Source organism: Raphanus sativus, chromosome 6 (assembly GCF_000801105.2).
Source record: "Raphanus sativus cultivar WK10039 chromosome 6, ASM80110v3, whole genome shotgun sequence".
Taxonomy (NCBI): domain Eukaryota; kingdom Viridiplantae; phylum Streptophyta; class Magnoliopsida; order Brassicales; family Brassicaceae; genus Raphanus; species Raphanus sativus.
The window spans coordinates 50594318-50611796 of NC_079516.1; the positions used below are offsets into that span (position 1 = coordinate 50594318).

The 17479-nt window shown below is 31.9% G+C and overlaps 2 protein-coding genes and 1 non-coding gene across 3 annotated transcripts; 2 read left to right on the plus strand and 1 right to left on the minus strand.

The window, feature by feature from the left end:
* Positions 1-9259: 9259 nt before the first annotated feature.
* Positions 9260-11179, plus strand: LOC108837189 (serine/threonine-protein phosphatase PP1 isozyme 4). Its single transcript, XM_018610257.2, has 4 exons — positions 9260-9626; positions 9923-10482; positions 10568-10771; positions 10887-11179. The coding sequence occupies exons 1-3, from the start codon at positions 9413-9415 to the stop codon at positions 10754-10756; spliced, it is 963 nt and encodes a 320-aa protein (XP_018465759.1). The 5' UTR covers positions 9260-9412; the 3' UTR covers positions 10757-10771; positions 10887-11179.
* Positions 11180-14984: 3805 nt separating this feature from the next.
* Positions 14985-16795, plus strand: LOC108811115 (uncharacterized). Its single transcript, XM_018583168.2, has 6 exons — positions 14985-15264; positions 15367-15436; positions 15592-15746; positions 15996-16056; positions 16151-16203; positions 16497-16795. Exons 1-5 carry the CDS (start codon positions 15121-15123, stop codon positions 16165-16167), a joined length of 447 nt encoding a protein of 148 aa, XP_018438670.2. The 5' UTR covers positions 14985-15120; the 3' UTR covers positions 16168-16203; positions 16497-16795.
* A 347-nt stretch (positions 16796-17142) lies between these two features.
* On the minus strand, positions 17143-17214 carry TRNAD-GUC (transfer RNA aspartic acid (anticodon GUC)). The gene has a single exon. It is a non-coding gene; the product is annotated as a tRNA-Asp (tRNA).
* Positions 17215-17479: the final 265 nt, after the last annotated feature.

Sequence of the window (17479 nt, forward strand, 5' to 3'; positions counted from 1 at the left end):
CGATTTAGGGTATAGGATTTGCCCAAGGGTTCAGGCTTTCCCCAAAGGTTTAGGGTTTAGTATTTAGAATTTAGGGTTTAGGGTTTAATATTTTCTCACGGATTTATTAATACTAAAAAAAATATTTTTTTTATAATTGCTACTATTTTTTATTTATCTAAAAACATAATTTTATTTCATTAAATTCTTATTACTTGGTTTCCTTTTTTAAGAGATATCAAATCTCAATTAACTCATTCCTATTGGTGGGTGAATGTAGAGGTTCATCTTAGGGGGTGAAGCCAAGTTTTGTTCTAATAAAAATCTACTTTTTGGGTTTTGATGGCGACGCCGTCCCGGTCCGGTCCTACTATCCCAATTAAGTTTTGTGGTTTAACTTTGGTTTGCTATGATATTGTATGGTTAGTTCTTAGGCTTAGGTATTGATCTCGGTCCCACTATTTGTTTGACACTGATTTATCCGATATAAATTATAGAGAATATTATAAATTATGATAAGTATTACAAAATGATTTTATAACCAATAATTATATTTATCTCATGAAAATCCATGTTTGAAGGTATACTAAATCGTACTTGCATTGCATTTAATCATTTTATAAAGATTCATTTCTAACGGTTGTACTGCACTATGTTGAAGATTTTTTTTTCAATATTTTCTCTTAAAAGCTATGTAATTGGAAATAAATTGCATTTTTGGATTCGAACCTCATTAGATAATGGACTAAAAGGCTAGGCCAGCTACCATTATCTAGGATTTGAATTTTAAGTTGCATGTCCTCATAAGACATTGTTACGTTATGTGCTTTACGTTGTTAATTGATATTTGTTTGTTAGTTTATCTTTTTCTTACGGTGGCGTGACTTTAGGCTGTACACGATAAAGATGCGCTTTTGCAACGTTAAACGCAAATTGCTTTATGAAAACTCAAACGGCAGACCAATTATAATAGTATAATTGGGGGCATCAATATATAGGAAGGTCATGACCCTTGATGACGACACAAAGGTGAAAGAGGCCTCAAAGTGGAATCAAACCCCCAATTTTCACAGAACAAAAGCTTAACCTACAATTACTTTAAAGTAATTTTTCATAAATCAAAGTAAATAGGTTGTATTAAAGACAGCATCAGATCAAATCTAGCTTTTCCAGGACCAGTTTTCACCTTGAGATCTGACCATTTCATTATCAACTTGCTAAAGTCAATCTATGTATGGACGATCTGGCCATTTCTTTATCAACTTGTTTTGATTAAAGTTGCTTATTTTTGGAACATCTCATTTGAATAACACATTCTGTTTAATTTATTATAATATAGTTTAAACTAATTTAATTTCATTCTACAAAACTGTCAAAGTTCTACAATACGCTCTGTCAGTTAACTGGTGGTTATAGTGTTATAGTGTTTGAGCAAGCTAACTGGTGGTTATAGTGTTTCTCCATGCCGGTGATTGTTTTTTTCTTCCTTTCATATGTAGTAGACAACATTTTAAAAGGTGTATCTCACAAGAAACATTGTTGTATCGTCAAATACAGCTTTGTATAGAATATCAACGAGTTGATTCCCTGCCGTGGAGTATGCTATTTGGACGAGTTTTTTTTTTTTTTGATAACCGTGGGGTTCCCAGGCGGTAAACCCAAACTAAACCCCACGAGACCTTCCATCCGGGCACGCACGGTTATAGGCGGAAAGGTGGCCAAGGCGACTCGAACCCAGGACGGGCACTCCAGCTAGAGTTCCATTACCACTAGGCCAAAAACTCTTGGTTTATTTGGACGAGTTTTAAAGCTGGATTTCTCCATATTTCTGAATAGAAACAAGTGATCTCGAGATTTCTCTGTATCGTGGAAATTTGGTTTTGAAAAATAAAAATCTTAGGCTTAATTCTTAGTTTAAAAACTAAGTATATTTTGAACCTTCAGTTTATTTCTGAAACTATTTTTTTCTGTATAATCTATAAATTGATTTATTTTACTGTGATTTATATGATTATTGTTACAAAGTATATGCATCACTTTACCAAAGAAAAAGTATATATACATCACATGAAACGTGAGGCTATAGGGAGTAGCCGATGCAAAATCCAACACCCGCAGCATTTGTCTTTAATCACCTAAAATCTATCAATTTACTTTCTTATCTTATGATACATCTTATCCAACTTGTTAAAAATTCTTATAACTTTGTTATCTGTAAAGATCTTTGGTGAAAAAGCCTATAGGAGAGAAACGTGGAGGTGAGTTGGAAAGAATGAACCAAAACCCTTTACGATATTTCACCCCAAGAGAAAAGAAATTGAATATTTGCACTCTCTACACAAACATTATAGTGTATTTAGCTATATACACATTTCAATTCATCCCCCACATATTTCTAATTTACAATTATTTTACTGCCCCTATTACCTATATTATGTACATAGCTAGCTAAGAAAAAGTATTTTGGTCGAGAGTGAAAAAATTCTATTATTCCTCTTCTTTGTTTATCATCTCTCTCTACTCTCATCTCATAAACTTGTTTTTATTTTTATTTTTTATTTATTTTTATTTTTTGTAAACTAACTTGTTTTTATTTTTAGAATCTTCATTTTTTACAAATTTGAAATCTCCACTATCTCCACCATCCATTCATCATCATCTCACATTCCTCAGTGCCACCTCCAATCTCCGTTTCCCTTCCCATCTGATCCAACCCATTTTTTCTTTTACAAAATCTTCTTCGAGTTCAAACCCAAATCTCTATCGTCGGCACCGGAGGACATGCCTCTTCTCCCGCCTGACTTAAACTCGTGATCCAAAAACAAGATCCAGTCTCTAAAACCACCAACTCTATCCACTCGTTGTTACATGATATAATCTTCTATATCCTTCCAACTGCGTAGTACCAACTGCAACAAATGTGCCACTGCTTATACATTTGTATATATATTTAAAACAATAAAAATTTTAACCAGATACTATTTTACTTATATTTTTCTTATTATCTTTTACATTCTTTGTTAGACTGCTAACATATTCAGTATTATTAGATTGACAACAACTTAAATAGCGTATGAGAAATTGTTTCTACATTTAACGTTTTCAATTTTTTTTGTTGGATTAATTGTATTGATGTTAACATATCTAATAACATATAACAATTTTATTCATACCTTTACATGTATCTTTATGATATGTGGTTCATTGATTAAACAACACGACAGATTATTCGGCCATCTCATTTGACTAATCTCATTATATTATCTTCTTTTATGGATTAGAACCGATTATACTCAATGATTTTTCTTTTGTACTCCACTTTAGTGCTTGTATTGCATGCCTATTTTATGAATATTAATGTTTATGTTGTATGATAACAATTTAACTTGGTTACTCACTAGCACAATAAAACATAAATATACTTCAAGTGACACCTCTCTATAAAATATCATAAACAGCATTTGATCAAAGAGCAGATATAATCTGAAATAAATACCGACTAACAAATAAAGTGTACGTGTAAATTGAAGTATAACCTTGCTATCTTGTATATTAACTCTCTATAAAATAACTTTACCATCATTTTTTCAAATATCCTAGAAAAATGAAAGTTAATACCAGCTAACATATAAAGTGGTCGGATAAGTGGGAGTATAGTATGCTAACTTTCATATTAAATTGTTTTTGTCGAAAGAAGCAAAAACAGATGAACGTCTTTCGAAAACGAGCACTGTGGAAATTTATGTTCCTAGATAGTATGTTAGTTGATAAGATTTTAAACGTGTAATAATGGAGATGTCTCTATGATTCATCAAAATGTGGATTCCAAATAGTAAACAACAAGAAATAAATTCTGAAATTACTTTCATGTAATAAGAAAACAGTTTTCTTCATAAGAAACTCCAGCACGGATCTTTGCTCGGTTTGCGCGCAAACAAGTTTTGAGACGGAGTCGTATTGATCATCTTAAGGAATGACTCGAGGAATCTTCGAACAAAAGAGAAACGAAAAGGTTGAACCCCGCGAGATTGAACTCGTGATCTTATACAAAACTGTGGTCATGAATATGTGTGTGATCAAGTGTATACAGACCAGAGATTATGTAAGCCATTATGGTGGAACATACCTTCTTCAGTTTTTTTTTTAGATTCATCAGAAAAAAAACAGAGAAAAAAGATTGGGAAGAACAGTTACAACAAAAAAAAAAGATGGGGAAGAAGATAATGACAATGAGAGAGAAAATGACAGCTAATACCTATGAACTCGATCTATGAGCAATTTATCAAAGGGTTCCAAAAGTAATTTTACATACTATATATCTACTGTAGCTTTTGCACATTTACTGTTTAGGGTAGTTTACTAATTGAAAAAATTGGCAAATTGGGCAAATCGCAAGTTTGAAATGAGGGAATTGGGCGACCTCAAGTTTAAATTAGCCAATTGAGCAACTTTTTGCATTTGCCCATGTAAACTTATGTCTAAATATCCTTTGGGATCTTTGTCAGATTCATTATTTACATCTTTGCCATTTCAATTAAAATATATCTAAAATAAAATTTGTCACATCACCTCTCTCATTCTTTAATTTGTCACACCACCTCTCTCATTCTTTTTCTCTTTCCTTCTTTTTCTCTCTCCTTCTTTTCCACACCACCAACCATCATCTACGAAAATCATCTCCCTCTCCTTCTTTTCCTCTCATCTTCTTTTTCTCTCTCATTCTTTTCTATACCACCACCTTTACAATTAAATTGACTGAAGAAGAAAAATCATTTTTTCTTTAACTGAAGAATAAGAAACCATTACGCTCATGTACACTCCAAGCCCCTATTTATGAAATTTATACATATGACACCTAAATGTAATATTTATACACTAAAAATGATTAAAATGAATGCTTAATATCATACAAAATACTATATATCATTTATTAATTATTAAAAGTATAAATACTAAAAATGTTTATTAAAATTTAAAAATTGATTTCTTAAAAGTAATCTAATGGGAAAAATTATCTAGGTTAGATTTCGATTTTATTGAAATTTATTGTAACTGTATTACATATTACATTCTCTTAATTGTTTGGTTTTTAAAAAAATATTTCATTATATTTCATTATCTTTTAATTGTTTAAATTATATTTCATTATCTTTTAATAATTTAGTTTTTAAAAATCTTTGAATAATACAAGATAATATAATGTATATTTTCTATTAAAACATCTTATATCCATCTAAAATTCTAGTTTTCATCATGGCTGTGATTTTATTGAGAAAAACTAAACAATTAATAGAAAATGTCTTTTTTTCTATTGAAAAATTATCTAGATTTTATTTCGATTTTATTGATTTTTTTTGTAACTGTATTGTATATTTCATAATAAAATATGATGTATTTTTTTAAAGAAATCTTTCATTATATTTCATTTTAGATGTCTTTAATGTCAATTATTTATTGTTTAATCTTTAATTGTTTAGTTTTTTAATTGTTTAGCTTTTTATTATAAAAAATATTTAATTGTTTATTTTTTATTATAAGATGTATTTCACTTATTTATTTCAACATTTCATTTCTAAACAATCTTAAATTTTATATGAAAAATTATGTTGTCTAAATGAATGTACTTCACATATATGAAAACACAATTAAACTAATATGTTAATTTATTTTATTGAATTTAATGAAAATATTTTGGTATATCAGCTTTTACAAATGAAATGTTGTTATAAATTATTTCATTGTTTTTACCACCTTTTAGTTAATTAGATCATCTATAATGAGATTGACAAAATTTTAGATTATAATACCAATAGGTTATTAGCAAAATGTGAGTTCTAAATAATTAACGTATAATTGTTTTGGAGAGCACTGTGCTCTCGTTGTATTCGTAGATGTATTTAAATTTTATACTTAATATGTATTTAAACTCTCCAATGCAATAAGGGATATAAACAAAAGGTATTCATAGATGTTATGTATTCGTACACCGATGTATTCGTATACCTTAAATATATGTATACTTATGTATACATATACTTGTGTATTCGTACACCTTAAGTATTCGATGGGTTATGTTGGTATTCGTATATTTTATGTATTTGTACACCTTATGTATACTTATGTATATGTACACCTTATGTATTTGTACATCTTAAGTATTAGATGGGTTATGTTGATATTCGTACACCTTATGTATTCGTACACCTTCTGTATACCTTAGGTATTCGTACACCTTAGGTATTTGTACACCTAAGGCATTCGTACACCTTATGTATACTTATGTATACGTACACCTTATATATTCGTACACCTTAGATATACGTATACTTATTTCTTGAGTTATAGTGAATTAGATTGTATTAAACGTTAGGCATAGGGTTCCGGATTTACCCAAGGGTTCCATATTGTTTCGGATTCTGGATTTACTCAATGGTTCTGGATTTACCCAAGGGTTCCGGATTTAGGATTCAAGGTTTAGAGTTTAGGATTTTAGGTTTAGTGTTTTGTTGATGGTTTTTAATATTTAAGATAAATGTAGACAAATTTGTTCTTCCTACCATTTTGACAAAAAATGAAAGATCCATGTAGGTTTCCAAGTTTATTAAATTTACCCAGATTTATGAAAATTACCCATAAATTTATATAATTTTATGAATAATTTATCATTTATTTGGGTAAATTTCATAAACATGAAAGTTTCTTTTATGGGTCAAAATGTATAATTTATTCAGATTCTGGATTTACCCAAGGGTTCCGGATTTACCCAAGGGTTCCGGATTTACCCAAGGGTTCCGGATTTAGGATTCATGGTTTAGAGTTTAGGAGTTTATGTTTAGTGTTTTGTTGATGATTTTAAATATTTAAGATAAGAAGTTTATGCGAGAGAATTTGGTCAAACTCAGGTTGAGTCTTAACTTCTTAAGACATAAAAATCACTAGATACTTGACATGGAGCCACCAAATTATCCTATATTTTTTGGACTTAATCTTGGTGTAACCCTAGAGTAAACCTTAAGGTTCACCAACCAATAGAAATCACTCATTTCACAATTGATATCTTTTAAAAAAGTAAACAAAATATTGTCGAGTTATATTACATTTTTAAAATAAAAATATTAAAAATAAAAATAATAATATATGCAAAAAAAAGATTTTTAAAAAGATTTTAATTTCGTCAACAAAACACTAAACTCTAAACTCTAAATCCTAAACTCTTGGATAAATACTAAACCCTAAATTAAAAACATTAAACCATAATAGTATTTTTAAGATTTAATGTTTTAGTGTTTAGTGTTTTTGATTTAGAATTTAGGATTATCCAAGTGTTTATGATTTATCCAAGGGTTTAGGGTTTAGAATTTAGGGTTTAGGGTTTAGAGTTTAAAATTATCCAAGGGTTTAGGGTATACCCAAGGGTTTAGGGTTTATGATTTAGGGTTTAGGGTTTAGAATTTAGGGTTTAGGGTTTAGAGTTTAAAATTATCCAAGGGTTTAGGGTATACCCAAGAGTTTAGGGTTTAGGATTTAGGGTTTAGAGTTTAGTGTTTTTTGACGATATTAAAAATAGTTTTCAAAAATTCATTTTTTGTAACGGCTATTATTTTTATTTGTTTTTATTTTATTTATTTTAAAAACATAATATAACTTGACAATATTTTCTTTTCTTTTTTAAAAAATATTAATTATGAAATATTTGATTCCTATTGGTTGGGTGAACCTAAATGTTCACTCTAGGGGTGAACCTAAGGATAGCTCTATTTTTTGGGGTGAAATAGCACTATAGTGGATATCTTTTTCAATAGATTATAAGCACGGCTCTACCTATGACTAATCAAGAACTTGGGATGATTGGAAATCTGCAGGTTGTACTCAATATGAGATTATATTTGTTCTAGCAAGTAGATATGATCCTTGAAAATTAAAGTTATTAGATCAGTTCATCGTGAAAGGTGTAGGGTTTGTCATTTTATTAACAAATTTGTCATTTCATTAACAATTTTGTCATTTTATAAACATAAAAATTATAACGAATGCACTTTGCTGCCAGATCCCAATTTGTCATTTTATTTTTGGGAAAAAAATGTAGCATTTCGTGAGTGTTTCTATTTTTGGCAAAAACAAAAAGTGTGAGATAAATTTTGACCAAAAAATGTAAGATTCACGTAGGTTTCCAAATTTATTAAATTTACCCAACTATATTAAAATTAAATGTAGACAAATTTGTTTTCCTGCCATTTTGGCAAAAAATGAAGGATCTATGAAGGTTTCCAAGTTTATTAAATTTACTCAGATTTATGATAATTATCCATAAATTTACATAATTTTATGAATTATCATTTATTTGGGTAGATTTCATAAATATGAAAGTTTCTTTTATGAGTCAAAATGTATAATTTATTGGGTAACTTTCATAAATTTTAGAGTTTACATCGATTTTATATTAATTCGTATAGATTTATGTTGACTTTATATATGAAAAAATATGTATTATATTAAAAGTAGTTGCTCATATATGATTTTTAAATATTAAATATGATCCAAAAGTTTAATGAATAAAGAATGTTTATGGGGTCCACAAAAGTTAGTTGTTAAAAGTTAGTGGGAAAAAAATTATTTTTTATAGGCAAAATGGATTTTGGGTCCCACGAAATTACTTTTCCAGTTTGCCAAGTTTAATAGGCAAAAAGGTTAAAAATGTCATAAATTTATTCTCTTTCTAATAGGTTGCCCAATTGCCTAATATAAACTTGAGGTGACCAATTTTCCTAATTCAAACTTAAAAGTTGCCTATTCCTCTAATTGACCCTTACTAATTTCCAACTTTTTATTGGATTTCTAGCTAATTGACTCAAAGAACTTTAGGATCAAGAAAGAGAGGGAAAAAAAGAGACATAAAAACTGTATGGATGGGCTCATTTAGGCCTCAACGTACGTGTCGTGTACCACAACTATAGTTTTCTTAAAAATTGTTGTTAACATTACGAACAAGAACAGGAAAAAAATATAGTATACACTATACACACATCACCTATTCCGAACAGCATAACATAAGGTTCTAAGTTATGAAACATTGTCGAATCATCCCAAATTATTGGATTTTTGCTCCACACCCACAACAACAAGTACGCAAATTATTGTTTGTTTTATGAATTATGGGCCCTTACCACATTATTGGACTAATTAACGGCCCATTATCCATTAACCTGCGGAGTCTTACTATACGGTGTCGTTTCACCGTTCATCCCTTCTTTATCCCACACCTCAGTTTCTTCAAATATTTTTCAAAAAAGGTTTCAATTTCCCTTAAAATAATGTGAATTCTCATAAAATAAATTCGAAAGTCTTTGCGCGTAATTCCTCTTTTTTCTTTCACTGATTGATTGAAAACAAAATTAGGTTTTTTTTCTTCTTCTACTTCGTTGTCGTTCCGTTAATGGCGACGAGTACGCAAGGGCAGCAGCAGACGGCGATTGACTCGTCGGTTCTGGATGATATAATCAGACGGCTCACGGAGGTTCGGTTAGCTAGACCAGGGAAGCAAGTCCAGCTCTCTGAAGCCGAGATCAAACAGCTTTGCACTACAGCCAGAGACATCTTCCTTCAGCAACCCAATTTGCTTGAGCTCGAGGCGCCCATCAAAATCTGCGGTATGTTTAATCGAAAACCCGATTCGATTCTTCGATTTTAGGGTTCATAGTGTTAGAAAGTGTGGAACTTTATGGACTATTCTTTGTGAAATTGCTCAGACGCTCTTAGTGGAGTTCTTCTTTGTTGAGTAGACTCTTACTGAGAAAAGGTTTGATCTTTTGTGGACTAAACAAGTTGTTTACTATGTAATCTTATGTTAATGGTTGTTGGATACTGTAAACAGGTAGAAAGGTTCTTTTGCAATCTCATCACGTTTATGTTTTTTTTTGGTGTGGTGTGAAATGTTGAAACTTAGGTGACATACATGGGCAATACAGTGATTTGCTGAGGCTGTTTGAGTACGGTGGCTTCCCTCCTAGTGCCAACTACCTCTTCCTAGGAGACTACGTGGACCGAGGCAAACAGAGTCTCGAAACCATTTGTCTCTTGCTAGCTTACAAGATCAAGTACCCAGGAAACTTTTTCTTGCTCAGGGGAAACCACGAGTGTGCTTCTATCAACAGGATATACGGATTCTACGATGAGTGCAAAAGGAGGTTTAATGTGAGGGTGTGGAAGGTTTTCACAGACTGTTTCAATTGCCTTCCCGTTGCGGCGCTTATAGATGACAAGATACTGTGTATGCACGGTGGACTCTCTCCCGAGCTCGACCATTTGGATGAGATTAGAAGCTTGCCTCGTCCGACTATGATTCCCGACACTGGTCTGCTCTGCGATCTGCTCTGGTCTGATCCTGGGAAAGATGTTAAAGGATGGGGGATGAATGATAGAGGCGTTTCGTACACGTTTGGTGCGGACAAAGTCTCTGAGTTTCTAGAGAAACATGATTTGGATCTTGTGTGCCGTGCTCATCAGGTGAGTGTGTTTGGTCATTTCTCTCTTTGATTCTACTGAGTTTGTAATGTTTAACAAGGGTAGATGATGAGTTTTCTTATGGCAGGTTGTGGAAGATGGTTATGAGTTCTTTGCGGATAGACAGCTTGTGACGGTGTTCTCAGCTCCTAACTACTGTGGGGAGTTTGATAATGCTGGTGCGATGATGAGCGTGGATGAGAACCTTATGTGCTCGTTTCAGGTTTTGAAGCCTGCGGAGAAGAAGTCTAAATTCATGATGTCTACAAAGATTTGATCCCTTTGATTTGAGGTCAGTCAAATAGTCTGTTCTTGGCCAAAAAAAAAACAAACAAAACAAGTTTGTCTCATGGGGTTGCACTTTTAATTTTGAGGAGGTCATTTTAGCTTTTCCTTGTCTTTTGCAGATGGGTGTTGTTTTTGATCAGAGAAATTGATTCAAAACGTTGGAAGATTTGGCTTTGAAGTGTGTGCTTATGGTTGTGAGTGAGTGACTAGTTATAACTCTTGGAAAGGGGGCAAAACCATAGTCTTCTCTACTTCCCAACTTCACTTTCTGCATTTTTTTTTGTTCCTATCTTTTCTTGGAAGGGGTTTACATGATTTACATTTGCCTGATGAAAGCACATAATTGGTGTGTACATGCATATGATTCTCTCTTGGATCCTAAAACACCAATGAAATGATGATTATAAAAGAAGAGTTTGGATTGATCAAAAAAAAAAAAAAGAAGAGTTTGGTTAAATGAGTTTCTCTCTTTTAAGTGGCATGTGAAAGTGAAAAGGCATAAAAGCATATGGGGATCTAAAAATGAATCACATCAAAATCGAATGAGCATCTAAATAACAAAAGAATTAAGTACCAATTTTGGTTGAATCATCCTGTTCCAATGCACGAAGTTTGTTTTTTCTGGGCGTTTTTAAGAGCACTTGACAAAGAAATTTTGAACTTCGGCCCTGGCCGGTGACTCAGGCATGACACCCTATGCTATATCTTCAACAATGAACTTAAGGTCGTGATCGTTGCAGTGAGCTTGAAAGATAATTTTTTCGAGGCAGAGTTGGAGCTATAAGGAGAAGATAAGTCAAATCTTTGTAAGTTCAAAAAAAAATAGCTAGGTTTCTTGACTCACAAGTACTCTCCTTCTATGTATTCTTGACTTGGAAGTAGTTTTGGCAATAATGCAAAGTTATATAAATCATACATCATGGTCCGATTTCTAAATGTCTTGCATCTAATTAATGGAATTAAGGATTTTATTTAATTTTGCATTCACGAAGGATATATACTAAGGGAATCTAATAAATACTCAATAAATTTGATTATAAATGCTCGACAGAAGTTATAACTTCATTCTTTAGGCCTAAAAAATACTTGGTTCCTCAGTTTCAACTGGTCCAGATTTATTCTAGCCTAAAGCTCAACTTAAATACTGTAGTTCTGATTCTTTATAATTCGGAGAAAATAACCATAGATCTCTAACCTGGAATAAAATCTTTAGAAAATTTTGGATATGATATTTTATCTGATAATAATAGTGTTTTGGAATTTTTGAATTCGAACTGATCCTCCGGCCTGATACGCGTTTAAGATTCTTTTGTTAGATAAGAAAGGAGCAAGTGGTTCTTGTTAAGCTTTAAGGAAACACAAGGAACACTTAAGTTTTTCAATATTTTTTTTGTTTAAATTTGTTTTATATTGTTTAGGTATTGTGTTATCTGGTTAGTTTTGTGTTTTCTTAATTCTCTATATCCCAATATATACATTCATGGGTTCCGTTTAGATATCCTAACCCTTATGTTTCTACTGTCAAAATTAACCTTTAAAGGAAAGTTTGGCAGTCTCTAGAGTAAAATTTACAACGGGCGTACAAACTAAATCAAGGTTTTAATGGAACTCAATCTTTATTTCAATACACGAGTACAGTAATTGGTGGGTGATCGATTTATGACAGAGAATAGTCATCGAATTTGCACAATGCATGTGTTGACAGCTTTTAGGGTTCGATCGCACATCGGCTTATCCTATCCATGAAATTCAAGAATCCGAATTACAGATAGTAAAATAGTGAAAGAAAAGTACATATGCATGCAACCAAGCAAACTAAACAACCAGGGTCTAGTATTAGATTTTATTTATGAGTTAACTTATTCACAATTTTGTAATCTCATACCTAGAATTTAAGAAAAGTTGAGAAATTAGGCCGGGAGAAAACAATTTTGTCATTGAAATCAACGTTTGATATAAATAAAGAAAAAGGTTTCTAAACTATAAATAATTGGAGAGAATATTTATAACTTATACTATAGACCATTTTTCAACAAGCCATAAATAAGTTATGCAGAAGCATCAACCCATACCCGAGTTCAGTCCTAACTACCGTAGCTACTAGGACAAATTAATATAGTAAACCCTGAAGTACTTAATGTTTCAATGGATCTATACATCTTAGCCATATATATGAAAATATGCAACGTCAACTTAGCATAAGAGATCCAAACGGTATATTTGTCCAAGCTTGGGGAGCAGAGAGTATTAATTTGTAGCTAAGAGCTCCTTTAACCATCAAACTATGGTTCTCCTCAACTCAAAGGATCCGATCCTCTTTTTAAAAGGCTTCTCTCTCTCATCTCTAATTTCTATCTCTGAGTTGAGTTCTTTTGACTTTCTTGATGTCAATGCAGTCCGTTGGTTGAGAAAGTTACAAACGGATGAATGATGATCATTATGATGGTGTCAATGGTGAACATGCATGTCATGAGAGTTCCCAAGTCGGCAAGTCCCATGAACTAGGCCACGTATCAACACACTTTTCCACATTCAATGTTTCTTTTTGCAGTCGAATTATTCCTTGCGTGAGCAGTCTATACCATTAACTTTCACTTTGATTTAACTTGCATTATTGTACAGATAATTCCAAGTGTTTGTTAGATGCAGTTACAACCGGTTATGTGCTCTGTATTTTTGCAGAGAATGTTTTAAAATACATAGTCAAACATATAACGGATAAAAAGAACATTAGGACAAATACCCATCACATGTATTGACATTATGTTCTACCGGTCAAATTCCATTTAGTAGCTTCATAACAATCTATTAAATTTGATTACGGGTGGTGACACGGCCATCACAATAATATAATGCACTATATTATATATCCTAAGAAATATGCACTGTCGTTTATGATATTAAATCAATGGTTTGATTGGTGGTTCATACGTAAATTAAAAATCGTGTTCATATTTGTGAGATAGATGTAAGTCAGTAAGTAACTGCCACTTACAGATACATCAAGAACGTCTCTCTGCTTTTGTTTGCAGTTACAAATGTAAAGATCAACGCAAATGCAAATACTGATTAAGGTGTAACAGACGTTGACCGAAAGCTTTTTTTTGGCTTAAATTGACCGAAAGCCTTGTTACGTTTAGTTAGCTTTTGCATGAAAACATGTACATACAAAAAGTGTTCAAATGGATCTTGGCGTAAGATATGATTTTATTCGGGGGAGGATCCAAATCAACCAAGAAAGTTTTTAATATAATGTGGTATTGTAGTGCTAAGGGGCCTGTTAATTATGCTTACGAGCAGTGCGGCTTACGAGTAAAGCAAGCATATATCCCTTTTTAATATTTAGTGTAAATTTTTATAATCAAAATATATGTACGCTAGTCAATTTATATTCGAATCTTAAGATCTCTGAAATCCCTCATAATTTGTGGAAATTTTTCCTTTATTGCTAGCGTCCTATAAATCACACAAACGAATTATATAAAGATGTATATATTCATATTATGTCCAGGTCTTATTATTTTAGCCAACGATAGCAAAATATAACATGCCAATTAACACACTATTGCTCATCTTTTTATTGATTGGAAATGAACCATCGGAAGCGATATGCCAGTTGGTTGGTGGGTTGGTGGTATTGCGAACTCGCAACCCGGGGGAGAGGGTTGTACCATGTCTCGATACAACAGAGTGCTATCTCTCCGGCTTGAGAGATTATTTGGGCCCAATGCACGCACCTTCTGTTTTTTTAAAAAAAGCTAACAGATTGTCTGATCTTTTTTATTGACTTGATTGGTTGATTAGTGGATCAATTTCACTTATAAATGTTTCTGTAAAATGGGTAACATAAAAAATAAAGAATAATATTTCATTTATTTCACAAAAAGTGTCAGTTTAAGATTATTTTTTGTTTCATAAACTATTATTCTATCTTTTGCAATGTGACTTTCACATATATTTTTTTATTCTTTGAATAACCAATAATTTTTTAAAAAAAATATTTTTTTAATTAATTTTATATTAAATAAGATTATATTGATATGTTTACAAATTTCTTAATTCACGTAACATATATCAAAATGACATTCGTTAAAAAACATAAGAAAATACTAAATTCTAAAATGGATTCATGTATTGTCAAAGTGCAAGTGTTCAGTAGTGTCTATAAATAAGCTTATAGGAGAGTGAGTAGATATCATACCTCTCAACACAAACAACCACAAAATCTTTCTTAGAGCAAACTTTCTCTTGTCTCTTTCCTTCCTCCTTTGAACACATTTCCCTTAGCTATAAAGGACTAACCCTTTGACATATAAGAACAAGTACACGACATAAAGTTGCAAAGAGCGGTCCATGGACAAGAAAAAGTCAGTAGCTGGTTCATCTTCATCCTCCTCTTCTTCATCTTTCGATCATCTTTTTGGTCCAAGAGTCTCTTCCTCGTCTTCTTCATCAACAACAGGATTGTTCCAATCCATTTTCTCACCGCCCTCAATTGTATGAATCATTTCATCATCATCAATTCATCATTCTAAAAGTGTTAATTGCATGTATGTTTGTCTTTCTTGTATATATACTTTGTTTGTTCTCAACGCAAAGGGGACGCAAGCGGACTTGGCAAATCGAAATGGAGCTACCATTTATGAACATTCGAATTTTGGGATTTCATGTGAGTTTATTTACTATTATTGACTTTACTCGAGTATTAGGTCTTTTTGGAGTGTCGTTCCTTGAGAAATTGTTCAATTCAACTTATACTTAACTATGAGCTCAATGAAATACTACTTCAAGTATTACAAGTGAGAAATTTGACTCGGGATACAGATGAAAGAGGAGAAAGGAGAAAAAATAAGGAGAAAAAGAATTACCAAAATGAAGAAACACAACCACCATGCAACTTGAGTTCATCCATTTACTATGGAGGCCAAGAAAACTATCCTTCTTCAACACCACCACAATCAACAAACAATCCAAATGCTGTAAGTGTTTCTTTAATACCAATATCATTGTGTTACATATCGATAAAGTTAAGACTAGTATTCGGATTAGGTTTCCATCTTATGCAAGAGCAAAACAATCCAATATTTTATTAAGCATCTAACTTGAACACTTCACAACTTTGGAGATATAATTGGATACTTGAGCTCAAGTAAACACGTATAAGTACACTGGTACTCTATATGTCTTTACTTTTAAAAGTCTAAACTCGCCAACTCTGAATTATCCAGTATAAGAAAGATGGAGAGGAAGGCGATTCTGAAAGTGCTTCAAGAGGAAACTGGTGGGAAGGTAAGATTACAAACATTTTCTAGCTGTCATTAATATTTTGGCATATTTATCATTATAAACGAGACTCACCCATATAGATAATCAAAATATGCAGGATCAGTTTACTACTAAGTATCAATTCTAGCCGATGATGCACTATAAACAAAGGTACACGACTAAATAAACTATATTGAATGTCATCAATATTAGTATTACATAAGTTTACAACCTAATGTCTTATGCTTTTCAAAATAAAATAAATATAGTGGATGAAAATCAGAAATTGCCAACAACAAAAATCTTTGTATACCGATATATGTTTCTTAAGGTTTACATTATGTTTATCTAAATGCAATCAGTGATTAAATTTATATTTTGAAAAAGTTAATAGTTAATACCTCATCGCACGAGTTTTTCCACTAGTGCTGTATTTTTATACAGTTTTCGTGATGATTTTGCAGGAACCCTAATCAAGTGAATATGGAAGTTGACGTGCTGAAATATACCTAACGTTGAAAAGAATATTCATATATATAAGAAGTAATGGAAAATTATATAGATGTCTTATTAAAAAAAAGAGAAGAAAAATATCGTATAATATATTATAAGATGAGATTAACGTCTATTTGACTATGTAATATAAAGGGAGTAGACTCGTTCTTTTTTTTTTGCAAACAAGTAGACTCGTTCTTGTTGTTCTTTTATGTTTCGACGAAGGCAACAAGTTATACAATTCTCTTTTTACTGAAATCAAAGCCTATCCAAAGTCTCTGTATTGTATTTGATATGTAATCCAATATATTATCAGGCTGCTTCATATGCGATTGTATTATACTATACTAGTAATCGAACATCTGCTGTTAAGCATAATCAAAGCTGTTTCTTCATTTTATTCATATGATAAATTTATGGCAAAACAATAACAGAAAATAACAGTAAGGAACTCGGTTTGTTAAAATCGATAAGAATTGACGAGAACTAAGTAGTTGAGGGATCATGAGAAAACAAATGAAGCGAAGGACCAAACTAAACACACAGCCCAATAGTCTTTAGTGTGGGCCTGTGATGAACAAAAAAGGAAGAACCGCAAGGAAGGAAAAAAAATCACGCCGTTGCCGGGGATCGAACCCGGGTCACCCGCGTGACAGGCGGGAATACTTACCACTATACTACAACGACTTTTGCTTTTACCATGAATTATGAAAAGTTTAGCAGCTATAGTAAAAAAGAAAACATGATAGTGTAAGTTGCTCCGGCTTCAATTGTATGCAAAACAAATTATAGACTGTTAATAAATAATATGCATCCGAGATTTGCATATTTGGCAAACCCATTAAATGTTTCAATCCATTCTCAAACCAATGGGCCGAATCCACTTTGACTAACCTATTCCTAGGTCATAACCTGATTTCAAAGTAAAACTGCCAAATATGCAGATACAAAA

Excerpts from the sequence above, each read along its gene's own strand:
- LOC108837189 (XM_018610257.2), top strand. The coding sequence starts at position 9,413 with ATGGCGACGAGTACGCAAGGGCAGCAGCAGACGGCGATTGACTCGTCG. Across the intron at positions 9,627-9,922 it reads GGCGCCCATCAAAATCTGCG|GTGACATACATGGGCAATAC; the intron begins GTATGTTTAATC and ends GTTGAAACTTAG. Across the intron at positions 10,483-10,567 it reads TTGTGTGCCGTGCTCATCAG|GTTGTGGAAGATGGTTATGA; the intron begins GTGAGTGTGTTT and ends TTCTTATGGCAG.
- LOC108811115 (XM_018583168.2), top strand. The coding sequence starts at position 15,121 with ATGGACAAGAAAAAGTCAGTAGCTGGTTCATCTTCATCCTCCTCTTCT. Across the intron at positions 15,265-15,366 it reads TTTTCTCACCGCCCTCAATT|GGGACGCAAGCGGACTTGGC; the intron begins GTATGAATCATT and ends CTCAACGCAAAG. Across the intron at positions 15,437-15,591 it reads TTCGAATTTTGGGATTTCAT|ATGAAAGAGGAGAAAGGAGA; the intron begins GTGAGTTTATTT and ends CTCGGGATACAG.